We start from the raw sequence: 18,371 nt of genomic DNA, 5'->3' as shown, positions 1-18,371 counted from the left end.
ACTGCAGGCCATTTATATACAAGACATGCAGAATGGTTCAAATGCAGCTAGAAAATATTCTGGATGACTGCTCAGACTCGCAGGAACCTTTATGAATCTCTGGGGCATGCTGGGAGTTGTAAGATTTTTTTCTGTCTAAACTTGCATAGGATTGCACCGTAACACTGGACTTGTTTACATTAGGTTGGCCCACCTTTTTTCAGAGAGGGCTCTTATGCCTTTCATTTATAGCATCTGAGCCTGAAACCCCACAGCGTACTCACTTTATGGTGATCTGTGGTGTTTTCTGCACCAAACTCAAAAGAGTAGCCTCCAAACTGTTGGTCCAATAATTTGACACTTTTGATTAGCACTTGCGTAGGTGCACGCACGCACACACACACACACACACTTAAGTCTTTGCCTCAGGAGGCGAAACCATGCATTTTTTAAAAAGGGAAACCTTTGATTCTCCAATTATCACTCTCCCTAGCTGTAAATTTGCAAATCAACAACTCTGCTTATTTGAACCAAGAAACTTCCATGGTGATGTGTAAGCTAGTAGCTTGCTACTATTGACACCCATGGAAAAATGACAAGGTTTTAATTAAGGGTTTTGTTACAAGTACATCATGACATTTTAAGCTTTTGAGAGCCTCTTGGTTTCAACTGTCCTCGTTTTCTCCCTATTCACATCCTGAAATCGCAGCTTTATAAAACAACAATTGGCAGAGAAGAATGTTGGAACTTTGGGTGGCAGATGTGTGGGTTTGTGACCTTCCCGTCTTGGGTGTCCCTTCACGGTTTAGCTCATGATGTCATTGAGGTGCTCAAGCTCCAGCACCACGACAAGGTAACGATCTCCTTTGCTGAAGAGATGTGTAGGTAGTTCATTTCATAAACCACAGAGGATGCTGTGAGCATAACAGCCATGTTTCCGCCTTCTTGTAAAATTCATTTAAATCCAAATGTTTATTATTATGATTCCAGAGGACACTAGATTTCAGTCTAATCCAGTAATGTAAAAAAGTTCAATTAATGAATATGCAATAACAAGCATAAGGGGAGGTAGCCAACCAACATCTGTCAAGTAAACAGCATAGTGGAGCCTAGAGGGCTGGATCCAAACGGAACCACTGTTCCCCATGACTAAAGATGTTCAGGTGCAGGTTGTTTGCTTTTATTGTGTGCTCCCACTTCTCCAAGCTGTGAAGAGTTCCCAGGAAATCACTGGCTTTTTTCTAATATTTGGTCCCCTCTGGCCATACTGCTTTATTTACAAATATTAAAATCAGAGTGGAAGTAAACAGCAGACACTCATGCAAGACAGAATATCGGCTTCCCTACATCAGATCCCCAGAGAGCCCTGCACCCCAAAGTGTTTTTCGGCATCAGCCAACTTCTCCCTTCACCCAAACCTCTGCCTCTTCCAAACTTCAAGCTGCCATTTTGTCTTGCTCACACATTCACCCACCCACCCTTCTTAACTATGGTGGTATGTTACCTTTTCCAAGCTCTGGTGGGTATCTCATTCAAATACAGAGAGAGATTACTGAGTACCTCCTTGCCATTAGCTGGCCATTCTGAGATGATAACCAGCAATCTGCCTAACAAAGGAATGATAAGCCAGCAGCATAACAATGTAATATCAACTTGCAGGATATGGAGTTATACTGGGATTGATAAATAGGCTAGTGATATTTAGCATTTTCTTTGGACAAAAATGTACATCAAAAGGTTAAGGGATATGATTTCAGTTTTGTTTTTGTCATTGCAGGGCACCTCTGCTTTTTAACAACTGAATGACAGGCAGCAGTTCATCAGAGGAAGCTTTTGCCATCACTGCAACCCTCATACTGTATTTGTTGCATTTCTGTCAGAATAGGTGCAAGATGTCACAGCTGTATCACCTCCCACATCCTCTGTACCTTTAAAGGTATGTGCAGCATCTCTAGGTTGCAACCTGGAAAATCGTATAGCCACACACATTATAGCAAGAACCATTTGATACGTTATATTTTTAATTCAGGGATGCATGCCAAGTGGCAAAATGCATATGATGGCATCTCTTGTGAATGGTGAACCTGCCTGTGATTATGAGCAGTAAACAGAAATAGTTCTAAAGGGGAACTTTATTGGGTAATACTCAACACCACCCAACATCCTGTTCATTTCATCCTCCAGGGGAATGAGTGGTTGGGGTGGGGTGGGGGAGATGTCATCTATGAGAATATGTAACTTCTGTGGTCTACAACCTGTTTGGGGAACAGCACATTATCCCGTGCAATGGCTGCTCACATCTGAATGCTGGTTCTCACATTCCAGACTGGAATTCCCTGGTGTAAAATAAAGCTACGGTCTCCTGAGCTCACTGGTCTATATATGGGACTTTCTGATCCATTAAATGAAACATCATAAGCAAACATGGTCCTTCTCTCCCCCACCCCCACATGGAAATCGAGAGTATTCTCCTTACCTAGACCACAGAGATTTGATACGGGGACAAACTCTTTCTTAGTGCTTCTGCCCTGTGTGTGTGGGGTGCTCACCACCTCCATGAAGCCTCCTCCTCCTGCAACTGTCACCACCAGCAGCCATTCCAGCAGGTTGTACTGAGGGAGATGAAAGGGTGTGACGAATATTTCCCCAGAAGCATTTTCATCTTACAAGACTCTTGCACGTTGCAGATATTTATTCAAAATAAAAAGTTATTTGGTCTTCCATGTTTTTCTCATAAACGGCTAAACTCTCCTAAACTACAATTTTCATAGAGAAACAAATGATATACTGAAATGTATTACCACATGAAGGTTGATTCATGTCAACCATTCTAAAACCATTCTTTTTAAAAAAAGCATTCTGGTTAATAGGCTGTGACTTTTGACTGAACCTTTCACTGACCTAGGAGCCTGCTATGGGAAAGATGAAATTTTCCCAGCTAAACTCAGGAAGAAGCAAAACGTGCATCAGATAAGAAAGTTGGGGAAATGGTAACTGCTTACTAGACTATTGTCCATGTGTCTGCTTATGAGTTTTCAGGACATAAATAAGTGAATATGAAATATTGTGAGATGTTGACAAAACCTAAGAAAGAGAACCAGGTGGTACCCTGCTTGGGGGAACTTAAGGAAATGTACTCAGAAAAGCTGACAAGATATGAAGTGAATGTATCACCCCATATCATAGCTGGGAACCTTGGGAAAAAAATAAGTCATTGTTATGAGCTGAATCACATAAGCAGCGCTAATAAGGAATCATATAAATATGAGGGAAGCACATGGACACCAGAACCAAATCAGTTCTCACAGGATACAACATCTGTCCTCAGGAGGACAATGTGGCACTGCTCCTCAATGGCTTCTCTAGTGTATTTGGTTACAAACTCAGAAATGGTATTGGGTGAGATATTTTGCTACTTAAAAGGCAATGGTCCTACATGATTCTTAAAACACTTTTGACAATGTGCTGTTTGCAAATACTATATATTCTTGTGTGTTTACTCCTCTTATGTAATGAAATGTAAAAACTGCTTAAGATTTTAAAATAAAAGATGAAAAAAACTTGCCTGATCTCAGAATCCGCTATCCAAAAATGTTGTGTGTTAATAATACCAGGAATGTTGTAAACGTACAATTCTTTGGTGACACTTTGTGCCTGGAATATGGCAACTGGATATGTTACCTGCTGATCCATGATCAAGCTAAATACAAAAATCCCATATCATAATATCCCTAGACAAGGACAAATCTGTCACAAGGCGAAGCAGGGTCATTCCACCAGCCCTGTTAAAAGACTACTTCATTCCCACCCCCCACTTCCCTTGTGTGTCATGTCTTTATAGACTGTAGGTCTGTGGACAGGAACCTTCTTGTTTAACTGATTGTTTGTAAGTCACTCCAGGGGCCCTTTTTGGCTGAGGAGCGGCATAAAAAATACTTCAGATAAATAAAAAATAATTTGTCCGGTCAGCAATGGATCTGCATGATCGCTAAGACCAATTAATCATCATGGCTTAATTACAAACATAAAAAGAACTCATGCTTATAATTAATTCTGAGACCATTGGCTTTCAGTGAAGCATGTTGAAGCTACCACATGGGTTTCATAGGCAAAAATACTGATGGTGGTGGTGGGGATGATATAATAATGATACAACCTTCTTCCTTCAATCGCACCAGGCCCCAGTCTTTTAAACGAAAATAGACGTTTATGTAAGAAATTAGGAACTTCGAAAAATCAAAACTTCTGACTAGATGCTACCAGCTGCTACAGTGAGAATAATATTGCCACTGGCCACAAAAATGGCATGGCTAACAATGGTTTGCTTGCCTCCATATCTGAAAATGATCACATGTATTAGTTCACCACTGATGGGAATGTAGTGCTATTCTGAAAAAGTTTATGACATTGGGGAAAATTGAGCTATACCACTGCATGATAGATCTTGGAGAATATAACAGTTGAATGTCATATGACAATGAAATGTAATTATGATAGTAAATGACAATGAAAGCAGTCTTACAGGTATTTATGTGCAAATATATTTTCCTCCCCTATATTAACTCTAGGATTTATTCTCTGAAAATATTACTCAGTTACACTGGCCTGGTTTGCAAGATCGCTGCAGCTTAAACAAGCCACACTGGCTTAAGTCGCAGCGTGTGCCAGCACATTCTGGGCGCTATTTCCCACCCGGGCGCAGCTTGTTGTGTCGTCTGAACCTGGGTGGCATGGCTTGTTTGAGGGGGGAACAACCCTCAAATAAACCAACAGGCCATGGCTTATTTAAGTTTCCCTCTCAAATGTGCCATGCTGCTCAGGCTCAGATGATACAATAAGCTGTGCCCGGGTGAGTAATTAGCAAATGGTGCCTGGTACATGCCATGGCTTGCTTAGGCTGTAATGATCACGTGAACTGGGTCTCTGTCTCTGACTGGGTTCACACAACATGACAACCCATACTCAAGGTTGAGTATGGGTTGAGTGTGGGTTGTTGTGGGATGTTGGGTGGTGTGAACCCCACCACACTAACAAACCATGGTTTGTTAGCTATGAACTCAAAGTTCACAGCCCAACTACAAACCATGGTTTGTTAGCATGGTTGGGTTCACACAACACAGCAACCCACAGTTCAACAACACACACAAAACCCATACTCAACCTTGAGTATAGGTTATCATGTTGTGTGAACCCAGGCGCTCTCTCGCACACTTTTTTTTTTTTACTTCCGCAGGGGAATCTATCTTTCTTTCTTTCTTTCTTTCTTTCTTTCTTTCTTTGACAGTTAGAAGGAATGTTACAGAAATACCTATACTTGGCCTATGCTTGTTTTTCTCCTTTCAAAGGGGATCCCAAATGTTCCCTTACTTTGATCTATGGCATCATGTTTGCCATCTGTGAGGGAGAAATGAAGGAAACACCTTTCTGTTGGCAACATAAATCAAGTGAGATTCTGGGAGGAAGGTTGACAGCGTGAGAAGTAAGGCAAAATAAGTGGCTGGCCAGGGAGTATTCATCACTGAACGTTATGTCCTGGGATGTGCATGATCACAGCGTAATACTTTCATTAGCAATGCATCTCTGTTATCCTTCTTTCTCCACAAAGCAGCTCTAAACAGTACAAGTTTGCATGCTCACTCCAGGCTTCTGAAACTCCACCAGGATGAACTCTTTGCTGTTTAAATGTTGTGCTCTTGCTAAGGATTCGCTATTTTCAAGGGTATCTGAAAATAGCACCTCTAGCTTCATGAAGAAGGTAGCTGTAGGTGAAGATTATCCCTTGCAATTTGGACAAAAAAATGTAGAGAGCACGGATGAGGGTGGATGAAGAAAAAGAAGCACCTACAGAGCAAATCTTGTAGGCAGAGGATGAAAGAGAGAAGTGTTGCTAGCTTGCACAAAAGAACGTTAAGCAGGGCACACCATGAGCTGGCCATTTCAAATATTTTCGGAGAGGAGAGGGAACAACGGTTAACAATAGCCATAGAAGGCAGCACAACAAGCAATGGATTTCCACTGAAGGGAGTCAGTTTATTACATATTCCCTGCATGTTTAAATGCAATTCAGCAACAGAATTGTCAACCCTTCCCTTCCCTGGGTCCTGACCTGATCCAGCTTTATGCACACTTGGCAACGGACTGTTGCATATACATTTCCCCAGCCTGAACGGCTTGATACAGAGCTGGCCAGGGCTCTATACGGAGAGAACGAATTACATTGACAGCAGAAGCTCCCATCATCTGTTTGGGGAATGGCAGGCCAGATTCTGTCCTCCTACTCCCCAACACACACAGACACTATTCATCTTCAGGTCTCCTGTTTCTTTGAGAGCAGCGTGATTGGCAGACATTAACGGGGGACTGCACTTAGCTTACCTGCATGCAACAGCTTCACTTGCTGATTTTGGACATCAAACTGCTCTTAAAGACACAAGAGTGAACCAGGCCTATTGCTTCCTGGTCAGTTGGCAACCCTACTACCCAGAATAAGTGATTGGTGCTATCACGAACACTCCTAGACAACTTATGTTAGCTGGTGGTCCATTCCAGTTTCCCATGCAGCTAGAAGCGCTCATGTGGCAGCCTACTTCCCTGTGCATATGCTAGCTGGCTTGGGGCAAAATTATTCATACAATTCAAATCCATGCTGCTTTGTTTATTGCTCTTGACCTTCGCTTTTGAGTTCACTGGGACTCTTCAGTAGGAGGGATGTTATGCAAACAAGATGTTGCAAGGCATGGTGAAAAGCCTACAGATCTGGTTTGTAGCAGTGTAATAGGCTTAAGATGGGATGGAGAGGGCGTGATTCAGACTTAATGCAGTCAGACTTTGTCTGGTGCAAAGACATGCATGATGCAGCAAGGCATGCTGGGGTGAAGAAGCAATACTACTTTCCATTAGAAAAAGATAAAAGCCAGCATAAGAACAAAAGAAGAGCCCTGCTGGATCAGACCAAGGGTCCTTCTAGTTCAGCATTCTGTTCACACAGCGCCAACCAGCTGTCGACCAGGAACCCACAAGCAGGACACTAGTGCAACAGCACCCTCCTGCCTATGTTCCCCAGCGACTGGTGTAGATAGGCTTACTGCCTCTGATTACTGGAGGTAGCATAGAGGCATCAGGACTAGTAACCATTGATAGCCTTCTCTGGGAATTTGTCCAACCCCCTTTTAAAGCCTTCCAAATTGGTGGCCATCACTGCGTCTTGTGGTAGCAAATTCCGTAGTTTAACTCTGGGCTGTGTGAAGAAGTCCTTCCTTTTATCTGTTCTGAATCTCCCATCAATCAGCTTCATGGGATGACCCCGGGTTCTAGTATTATGAGAGAGGGAGAAAAATGTCTCCCTATCTGCATTCTCCACCACATGCATAATTCTGTAGACCTCTATAATATCTCCCCTTACCTTCCTTTATCCCAAGCTAAACAATCCCAAGCTGTTGTAACCTTCCCTCATAGGGGAGATGCTCCAGCCCCATGATCATTTTAGCTGCCCTTTTCTGCACTTTTTCCAGCTCTACAATATTTTTTTTGGGCTGTTATTTGGGCCTGTAGTACTAACTGTAACATGCTGGGCCCATACAAGGCAGAGAGCACAATTACAGAACAGCGTAGCCCTTATATTAGCAAACCTGGACATTATACCTACTGCATAATTTCACATTAAAGTCAATAGATAGTAAAGTTGTGTAGTAGTGTTACCTAATGTTTGGAGGGGATTCCACTCCTGGATGGCTAATTTGGTAATTCTCCAAAAAGTCAAAAAACAGAACAAGAACAAAACCCAGTACCATCTGGGGAAATAGTTCTTTTTCAGTGTAAAGACTACATTATATTTGCAAAGAGCTCTTGTTTCTCTGCATGCCTTGCTACAATCCAAGAGGATCCAATACAGGGGTGGGGAACCTGTAACCCTCCAGAAGTTGTTGGACTACTACTCAAATTATCCCTGACCATTAGCCATGCTGGCTGGGGTTGATGGGACTTGTAATCCAACATCTGGAGGGCCACAGGTTCCCTTGCCCCTGGTCTAATCTAATTAAGTTGGCATCACCCCTCCTCCTCTATCTTACCTTAAGATTGTGAAGTGCAGACTTGGCATTTCAGCTAAGCACTTCTATTTTCCTTCCTTCCTTCATTTAAAACATTTCTAGGCCACCTTTCAGCCCTCCCAAGACAGCTTAGAAAAATAAAATTAATAAAACCCAACACGATAAGAGGCAAATATTTCCCCAAAACAACGAACACCAGTGTAAGACAAAATGTACAACACAATTGCAGGTACAGGGCAGAACAGTCCAATAAACATAATCAGGGGAAGGCCAGAGTAATGATGGGGCCTGGTGGACCCCTGATGGCAACTTATTCCAGAAGTGTGGGGCCAGTGCAGAAAAGGCCCTCTCTCATGTAGTCGCTCACCTAAGTGCTCTCAAAAGTGGGCAAGTGAGAGCGCCCTCTGTGCTGATCTTAAAGTTCAGGCAAGCTGGGATGGGTGAAGGTAGTCCTCCAAGTAATATGGTCCCAAACCATTCAAGGATTTAAAAGACAAAAGCAGCACTTTAAAATGGGCTTGGAAACACACAGGTAACCAGCTCAGCTGGCATAGTATAGGTGCTATATGATCAAACTGCTTCATCCCCCACCTGCACTTGGACAGCTGCATTCTGCACCAGCTGTAGTTTCTGAACCATATTCAAAGGCAGCCCCACATACAGTGCATTACAGTAGTCCAGCCTAGTGCATGGATAACTGAGGCACAGTCTGTCCTCTCCAGATAGAACCGCAGCTGAGGTACCAGGTTAAGCTGGTAAAATGCACTCCTGGACACCACAGCAACCTGGGCATTCCAGGCTACACAGTTGGTCTTTTATGGGGAGTGCAACCCCATCTAAGCCCAATTGTAAACCTCCATCCAGAGTAGTTGGTTTCCCAATGCACAGTACTTGTCTTGCCAGGATCAATTTTCAGCTTGTTCATCCTCAACCATCCCGAACAGCCTCCAAACACTGGTTCAAGAGTTCCACAGCCTTCCTAGGATGTGCCAATGGACATCAGAGGCAGAAATGAGTATCATCCACATACTGATGATGCTTCAGTCCAAACCTTCGGATGTCTTCCCCCAGCAGTTTCATGTAGATGCAATGGCTCGGGGGGTGGGGGGGAGTCCCCCAGCACATCTTTTGAGACTGCTCCTCCAGGAAGGGCTGTAACCATTTTAACACCATGCTTCCTAAGCCCAGCCCAGACAAATTATTCAGAAGGATACTATGGTCAATGGTATCTAAAGCTGCAGAGAGCTCCAGAAAAATCACTGGGGTTGCACTCCCCACATCCATCTCCCAGCGTACGTCATCAACCAAGCGGACCAAAGGCTGTTTCTGTCCCATAACCAGTTCTGAAACCGGATTGGAACGGATCTAAATAATCAGTGTTATCCAGCACATGCTCCAGCACCTTGCCGAAGAATGGCAAATTTGACACTGGCCGGTAGTTATCCCAAACCACAGGTTTTAAATTTGGTTTATTCAGCAAAGGCCTCACCGCTGCTTTCTTCAAAGCTTACTTAGGGCAGTATCCAACAGGGCACTCATGCCCCTGCTGATTCCCTTCCACAAGTGGTGGGTCCCGCTGATTTTCTTGCACAAGTGGGACCCTTTTACCCAAGGGAGATTTAACGCTTCCTAGAGGAAGCCCTGAAATGAGCAGAAACACTTGTTTCTGGAACAAGGCAGGTCAGCGGAGCTCCGTTATGCGAACTCCGCTGATCTGCCTCCTTTCAGAAGCAAGTGTTTCTGCTTGTTTGGGGTTGCCCCCGGCAGCACTAGATCTCCCTTGTGTAAGCGGTGGGCGCCACTTGCAGAAGGGAATCTGTGGGGTGCAGAATCAGTGGGGGGTGTAAGCATCTCATTGGATACACCCCATAACATCCAGCTAGAAGAAACTGCTGGTGAATACAAAAGCTTGCTAACTACTTGGTGACTTTTTAGCTGGCCCCACTTCTCATAAAAATTGTATACTACAGATGCTGTTTGGATTCCCCCCACCCCCCTATTCGACTAACACAGCTTCCTGCATGTTTTGCTAGTTCCTGATCTGTTTATTTTTCTCAGCTCCAGTTTCTGCCAAGGAACCAAGGCCCATGGAAAGATTAATTTGTCGGCTTCCTTTTCCCCTCATGGACAACTTGTTATTGAGAAGCATCTTCCTCCACTCAGTTTTTGCTTTAATTCTGTCCCAGAATTAATTTCCCGCCCCCTTCCTTTGAGTAGCCTCATTTATTGAAATAGCAACTGCAAAGAACTGGGAGCGAAAACCGATGCAGCACAACTAAAATAATAATCCAATGCAGTGTGACATTGCTTCAGTACGGCTCTGCCCATCGATTGGTAGGATTTGCGTGAGCGTGTGAGAAAGAGGATTGATTTAACATTACTTTTGCAAAAAAAAAAGAGCACCCACACTCCAATCTGCAGCAATTTATAATACAACAGAATGAGCTGTGAATCAGAAAAGTAAAGGGAACTGCAATGAATGTTGCAGACTTTCCAGATGTTCCATTAGAAGAGAACATTTGTTAGGGCATAAGGAAGTCCAGGAATCAAGAATCAGGCTTTAAGAAAAATATTGGTTAGATTCCAAGGCAGGGCACACCATATTCCATGTACAGAAAAGGGAAGGCAAAGAACCTATCACAGTATGTATCCATGCAGAAAAATATGGCCAGGGAGCTTTCTCTCAGCACTGACCCAGATAACCCGTTTTTACAAGAATGGGCATGAACCAGCCCAAGTCAAGCACAAAATTCAAAAGGTAGTTAAGCACATATATAACTTAGTTCACTTGTGAGAATCATCTAGAAACATTTGCTCCTTCAGCAGTGCGTCTCTCTGCCACATATACAATACTGTGCAGGGCCGGCACTAAAGGTCGGCATGGCTGGGCACCTGCCAAGGGCCCACACCCCAGAAGGGGTCCTACTGACAACTGCCCCCTGGACCTGCTCCTCCTTTTCCCCACTGCAGCCTGTTTGTTCACCCTTCTCTTGCTGTGGTCCCCAGACAAGGGTTATGTGTGGAGCAGGAGATGCCACTGCCTATTTGCACATGGCCTCCCTGCCTGGCAAGCAAGCAGGGGGTAGCAATGACAAGAAAGAGCAGCAGCAGCTGTGAAGAAGGTAGATTCACCGCGGGAGGGGACCCTTCAAAATGTGGAGCCAGCACTGATCCTGTGGGCTGGATGGCATAGCCCTGACAGAAGCATGTTGGAGGGAGAGAAGGGAAGGTGGGTAATCTAGCAGTCATTCTGAATTCTGCAGTGGAATCTTCACAGCCCCATGTGCCCCTAGGAGGCATGTTTCTGCCTGCAACCAGAGACTTAGTTCTGTTTTGTGTGTGGTAAGATTGCCCAGCAACAAATAAGTGACTGTCTTCTCCAAAGGTAATCTTACCTCCTTAACATAAGATTTGCTATTGCAGGAGATGTATAAACTTAGTACTATTACGGGAAAAGAGAACACACCATTAAACCCATCTCTGCAAACATTACATTACACAAACCAGGAGGACAAGGGTTGCACCAGGCTTTTTGAAGCTACACTGTCATCTGGCGGCAACTGGGTGCTACTACACAAATTATTTTTTTTTAAACTGTGAGCTTTATTCATATTGCCCATTTTGCAAATCAGCTTCTCTCACCTGTAACTGATGTTCAGTTACAGTCACATCTTTGGGAGTAAACACCTGCAGGCTTGAATGCTGGAAGATTCTCAAGCTTTGACCAGGAGCCAAGACACTTGCATCAGTGCCTCTTGCCCGCTAAGTAAGAATTGCTCGTGTGCAAGAGGCCAGGGCACAAAACCTTTCCATCTTGTTCTCAACTGGCAGCTGCAGATACTAGGTACACATTAGAGTCCAGACATTATGGCAAAAGGTGGACAAGATGTGTGACTATGCAGGAATGTTCATGTATAAGTAGAGGTACCACGTACAGCTGCTTATATCCTGGTTGTGGAATACCAATCCAAAACAGGCAGGTCACGATGATACAACAAAGACCGTTTTCACCTCCTAAGCCAGGGAAAAACCAGAAGGTAGGTCATGGTTTTCTGCACCAACTTAAGCTACTGGGCAGTCATCAAGGTAGCCCCATGTAGATTGTATTACAGTAGTCTAGCCCAAGTTGTCAGATTCAAAACTCCATCCATATTCAGTGTTAAATCTAGATAGAATTATGTGCCCTCCATTCTTAGAGTTGAAATCCCCACAGGAACGTTCACCCACAGTATAGAAGCTTGAAGCAGAAACAGTGCAGGAGCTTTGAAGGCAAAACATGGAGTATGGAGCCAAGAGATCATGGCATCTATGTCTGTGAGAAGAGTTGCCATGCCTGGCCACACAACTCAGGAAGAGCACCAGCAGGATACAGGTCATATGGCACTTCTCCCAGCTTCCTCTGGGCAGCTCATTAAAAAAAGGGAGAAACGGGAAGATGGATGGGGCTGCGCTGCAGATGGGTGTAGCTGTGGTGTGTGTGTGAAAGAGGAAGGAAAACATACAAAGATTCAGGGTCCAGGCCACGGTTAGCTACATCCCTAGGAGCCAGTCCTATTCTTATTAATTCCAAGTCATTTTTGCTTCACTTTACTGCTTTAACATGTCATGGCATCAGCCTTAAGAGCCCAAATATCAGGCCAATTGGGGGAAGATTTTACAAAGTTCCATCATAACCAGTGTTTGGAAGCCTAGCTGTCCAGTTGGCAGCTATGTAAGCACAACATACACGTTTTTTAACTGACTTCTGGCTGGTTCCTTCACACTGTCCTCCCTAAGCACTGAACAGCTACTACATTCCCATCTGCCAAAGCCAGATATAGCAATCAGGTGACATGAGAAGTTATTTTCATACATTGCCATGGCAATCTGCATCCTTCTTGTTGAAAGTAAAGTCTGTCAGCATAAAGCATGCACTCAATTGTAGAACTGTTTTAAGCAGGAAGGGAAGAAAAAGGTTGGTGAGTTAAACATTAAAAACTTGATGGGGGAAACCCTCTATCCAAAGGTGCCTGCCCTTTTTCCATGTTCCCCTAAAAACAGATGAAGCAAGGGGTATCCCGATTCAGCCTCCACTTCTGGGCATTTTTATCTTGTTGTATCTGATTTCCTCTCCATTGCCAGTGCCGTGTACAAATGTACCTCCTGTATAGTATTACCATGGTAGCATAGTGCTATATTAGAGGACAGCATAGCGACTTGGGTGAGAGAGGAGATGCTTTGTAACACAGCAACGAAAGTGGTAGTGGCGATTTCAGTGCAAGATTAGCGAGTTCCCTACAGAAGCTTATAAATTTAACAGGATTAGGCTAGGGAATTGACATATGGGCAATGCCTGCTCAATCAGGCCCCCAGATTTTAATTGTGCCTGAGATTTTTAGCTGATTAATCTATTAACATTGCAGCCCAATTTTAAACTGGATCCACAGCATTTCTAGTTAAATGGTTCTCAGGTAGAAGACCTGGGACAGATCTCTCTACCTTTCAGAGTAGTCAATAAGACACTTGCTATAAGGTAGCCTCATGTGTTTTCCTGAAGGAACAGAATCTTATGAACTCACTTGCTCTATATTTTGTCCCTCACTGTCTTGACTTACCTTTCTGTCTTCCATCACCAGGACTCATTTGGCTCCCTACATTGCACAACTTACACATTTACACTCATGGTCTTCCATTCATAAATATAATTCCATCTGCATAACAGGGGGCATTATTCATAAAAACATTTGTCTAACGCTAAACAATTTATAATCTGATATACAAGTAGAATCCTCATTTTCAGCATTTGGCACCATTTCTTTTTCTGCAGCCACAATTTTCTCCCCTAAGCTAGCCTCAGAAATCCTATGGCCGATCTTGTGGATCCCTTTTGTGCCCATAATGTGGCAAATACCAAAAGGGGCATGAAGGAGAATTCCCGCTTCTTAACAAAACCAAGTTCTCCGAAGTGTAGTTCTATAATCAGCATTTTCTTGGTAATGATGGTAATATCCTTGAAATCCAGGCTAAGCTCAAGCTCTAAATGATGATATACCTGTTCTCTGAAAGCTTCAGAGTCTCACAGCATCTCTAGCAGCTGGTGCGTGTAGGAAGGCAAAGTCCCACCTAAGCTAGAGAAGAAAGCAGTGCTTAACTGGTTTCCTTAATCAAAACCATCTGACTGGAACACCAAATACTGTAACGCAAGACCTGAAAGTGGTCTCCAAAACCATCCGGGCCAATGCTCTCAACTATGGTAGTGACACTGTCAGGGGCAATAGTGAACTGGTTACACCTCCTTCAAGGCCAGGAATGTCCACTCTTTCAGTGAGGAGGAGTAAAAAGAAAGAGGCATGACCTATTAGCCCAGGTTGCCCATTTACCTATTTTACAACTAAGGCACTGGAACTTTTTGAAAAATAACAAAAGACCAGGAGTTTTGACTTTGTGGGGCTCCCCAATTATTCCATGTTTATCCAGTGGGCACCATTGCTAGTCAGTGTCTTAGGCCTACACACCTGCTCTGCTCTTCCTCCCAGGCACTCTTTGCAGTAGGATAAGTGGAGAGTTATAAGCCATGGCCATCCCAGTGAGATTCATAGCTGAGCAGAGATTTGAACCAGGAGATTGGGGGTACATTACAGAGCTGGGGGGACAACAAAACTTCATCACTGTGTCCACTGGATCAATACTGCCTCTATAAGCACAAGAAAGAGCATTCAAAACACAGCACAGTACAGTTATTTATTGAAATACTTGTAAAGGGCATTGATGGGGAAAAATAGGTTTGACAGGAGGAATTTTCATTTATCAGGGTTACTTGACCCTCTTTTGTTTTAAAAATGCCACCTACAGGTAATTCCAGCCAAGTATAGGATGCAGTGCAAACCATGCAACTAATCTACTACCCAGTAGAGTAAAGTACTGTGTACTATTTCATTTCTACCCCATACACATCTTTTAGGAGAGTGAGGGATGAAACAAACACTTTTGGTGAATTATAAACAGTTATAATATACAAATTGATTGCCCACTGAATTTGGAAAAGCTACAAAACATAGAGGAAAATGAGAGCGCCACAGAATGGCACACAGTGTCAGATGTTGACAAGTAAGAGATGACACTTGCTTCTGATTTAACAAAGGGAACACCCCATTCTAACCCCATTCTTCTCCCTCCCCTCCTTGATCTGTGGCACATTTAGTTGTACAATGTAGGATACAAAAAAATTAATCCAAGTCCAGTCAAATTTGCCACATTAAAACACTTCTGTGAAATATGATCAGTGGGTAAATGAGCAGTTCAGTTACTAAAGACAAAAAAGTCAGCGCTCCCCAAACCCTGTAGCCCAAAATGAGAACTTCAGATACTTGTGAAATAAAGGAATGAAGGATGATCCTGGACTTGAACCTTACATTGCTGAAATTAAATTCTAATTGCACTCTCTCTCATTCCACTTGAAACATCTAACAGTGGTGTTTCAAATGACTTTTGGGGATGTTATGCCTCACTGCCTTAATATATACAAGTTATTTTACAATAATTCCCTTTCGGCTGTGCAAATGTAGCCAATGGTAGCCACTGTAATGCAAAACCTCTCTTCCACAACCTATGCAATACTGCAAGTTTAGAACTATCATTTAAAATAATCTTATCCATGAATTACAAATAATAAAGTAACTCGCATATATAAATATTTCTAGCAGATTTAGAATGTACATAAAAGTTTATCTTTTTTTCCCTTTTGGTAACACCCCACCCCACCCCAAGAAACATGCTGTCTTCCAGATCATCGCTGCTTTAGTAATGCTCTGTACATGGCGAAACCCAAAACAGCAAAGACTGTAGCACCAAAACTTGCTCGAAGCCAAAAGGTAGAGCTCTTGAGGTCTGCTTGTGTCACATGCCTGCAATACAAAGCATTAAAAAAATTAACTGATTTTGAGATGGAACATCAGAAGAAAACACTCAGCTCACAACATGTAAGCTTTTCGAAATGTGTAACACTTGTCAGTTTTAAGTCAGTTACATAAACTGGTGAAGTCTTACAAATGGCCGCTTTTGTTGTAACTATGCAGAGCACTGTTGTATTACAGTTCGGTCACTAGATCAACCTGATCAATTCACTTTTCACAGCAGCATAAAACGAATTGTTCAGTCAAGTTCAGTGCTAGCCTTGGCCTCCTACTACAAGGGTGCTCTTGACCAATGAAAATTATTTGAGCAACCCTTTCTTTTCTTTATTATTATTATTTGTTGCTGCTGCTGCTGAAAAAATCTTACTCTAAGGAAGAGGCCATGTACTGCTTGTAAGCTTGCAACTGTAAAATGACTAAAGTTAATCTAATTAAGGCTTGTAAACAGCTACTCGTCTACTCCAGGCAAGTTGGGAAGGTTTCTGTAAATTGGAAAATGTTTTTCTAAGGCTGCTGATGCATCACAAATTACCCACACTGGTATGGTGCAGGCAGTGTGTTAGAAACACTGATGTACTTATTTGAAAGGCTGATCTAGTAAGTGATATAATGAAATCCTCTCCCTCAATACAATGTATGTGAAGCAGTTTGAGAAAAATTGGGCTCTTTGTTGGCTGGGACTGTGCTTGGAGGGAGAACGCAGAAATAATTTGGCTACAAAAAGTTGCAATAGAATTGCACCCAGAGGTAGTAAATTCTCTCCTAGTCCCTTGGTTTCAAGGGAGGGATCATTTTGATGTCAGAAAAAATCAGGTCTGCAGCTCACGTGTTGAAACGACAGGAAGACAGTAACTTTAGGAGCATGTAATTCCCACATTCTTTGCTTTTCACAATTTACGCTTCTCCAGCATTCTGATACAATGAAAAGTGCTCTTTTGAAGAAGTGAACTGCTAAGTGTAACACTTTTCCAAAAGCTAGAACAGTAAAATGACAACGACAGATGCCTTTATCGTATCAAAGGAACACACAATCAAGGCTGTCCCGATGTATTTTAACTCCCTGAGTCTAACCGCCTCCTCTACTCAGCACCCTCTGCCCCCTGGAGCTTTCTCCTGCCGCTAAAGGTCAAGTTAAATATCATGAGCATTAACCCATATAGGTGATCCCATGCCGTCAGTGTAATATTTGGAAGGCCTGCAATTTGCCCATGCCATGTTATCACCCCAGCCTAGATATGCATGTCTTACACACCTAGGGGTGTGTGTGTGCGCGCATGTTAAAAGTGCTTTTTGGTAGCTTGTCATGACACTCAAATTGATTCACAGCATATCTAGAAGGCAGCAAAATGTACAGACTTAACTGTAGTAATGGCACAACTGTTGGAGGGAAACAGAACACTGGCTGTGCGTCCCCTGGCCAGCTCCTAGAGGTAAGGGCAATTGTGCCTTCAAACTGAGTGCATGCCCACCTCTATATGCTGGCACCTTTGACGTGATGCTTCTATCCAGTGGCAGGGCCTAATCATTCAGCTAATCATTCTCATCATTTCAGCTAATCGTTCTCACCATTGTGCTGTAAAATTGTTATAAGGGCCAAGATGTTAGTGAAACAGGGATTGGTATTAACAGAAGAAAACAAAATGCAGCAGGATAGCATGAGTATGGTGGATGAAAGAAAGCCACAATGAGCTTGATAAGACCAAAAAAGAAAAGGAGAGACAACCCATGATCCAAGTCTCCCCACACACCAGTTCGTGAGCATGCTCAGTTGAAACCTCTTGTTAAAAGGTGGCTTACCATAATGCAACAGATAAAAGTTTTTAAGCAAAGGTTACTGCGGTGACCTTAATTCAAGGCACACTGATTCTCACATTGAGCGTTATAGGACTGATTTAGGACTACTCCATAGAACAGAAGGCCAGAAGGCCTAGGCATTTAAAAACCTAAATTAGAAATAATGGGAACACTTCAAAAGTATATGACACAGAGATTCTGTGCATTCACACCATAACATCGGACAGAGCAGGTTCTGAAGTGCAAGTTAAAGAAGTACCAGGCTCCTTCACAAAAACAGGGATTATACCATGGTTACGCACTGCCACAAACAGGCCAAACCGGATTAAGGTATTTTTCAAGCACTCAGGCAAGAATACTTTCAACAGTTTGCATATTCCGATAATCCACACAACATTAACAGCCTTGTTGGTTTATTGCCAGGAATCAATGAAGCCAGGTACAAAGCCACCTGCAATCAATCTCCAAAGCTTTATTCTTGTGGGATACGATCTTGAAACAGCTCAAAGGCAAATGTTTCTAGCATGGTTAGTTCTTTCAAACTATATTAAGGCATTTGTTCAGTTTCTCCTTCAGGGAGGGATTACTCAGGATTGTGTTACCTGTCTCCAAGTAACTGTGGATCAAGGGATGACTCCATGAAGATGGAATTCTCTAC

At 43.0% G+C, this 18,371-nt stretch overlaps 1 protein-coding gene across 8 annotated transcripts in view; it reads right to left on the bottom strand.

Annotated features, from left to right (window-relative positions):
• Positions 1-18,371, bottom strand: part of RHOT1 (ras homolog family member T1) — an 87,770-nt gene that overhangs the window by 6,941 nt on the left and 62,458 nt on the right. For 3 of the 8 annotated variants that reach the window (XM_084837262.1, XM_084837263.1, XM_084837264.1), the window contains one exon: positions 4,783-15,910. In XM_084837262.1, the coding sequence (XP_084693388.1) occupies positions 15,793-15,910 (118 nt within the window). In that variant the 3' untranslated portion in view covers positions 4,783-15,792. Of the gene's footprint in view, positions 1-1,590; positions 1,943-2,455; positions 2,592-4,782; positions 15,911-18,371 lie in introns of those variants that run through there. The other 5 variants (XR_014788172.1, XR_014788171.1, XR_014788168.1 and 2 more) reach the window with 5 other exon arrangements.

The sequence above is a fragment of the Heloderma suspectum genome, chromosome 2 (genome assembly GCF_057233095.1).
Source record: "Heloderma suspectum isolate Gila_16-S chromosome 2, 16-S_ref, whole genome shotgun sequence".
In the NCBI taxonomy this organism is placed as follows: Eukaryota; Metazoa; Chordata; class Lepidosauria; order Squamata; family Helodermatidae; genus Heloderma; species Heloderma suspectum.
This window is presented reverse-complemented; position numbering and strand designations above follow the sequence as displayed.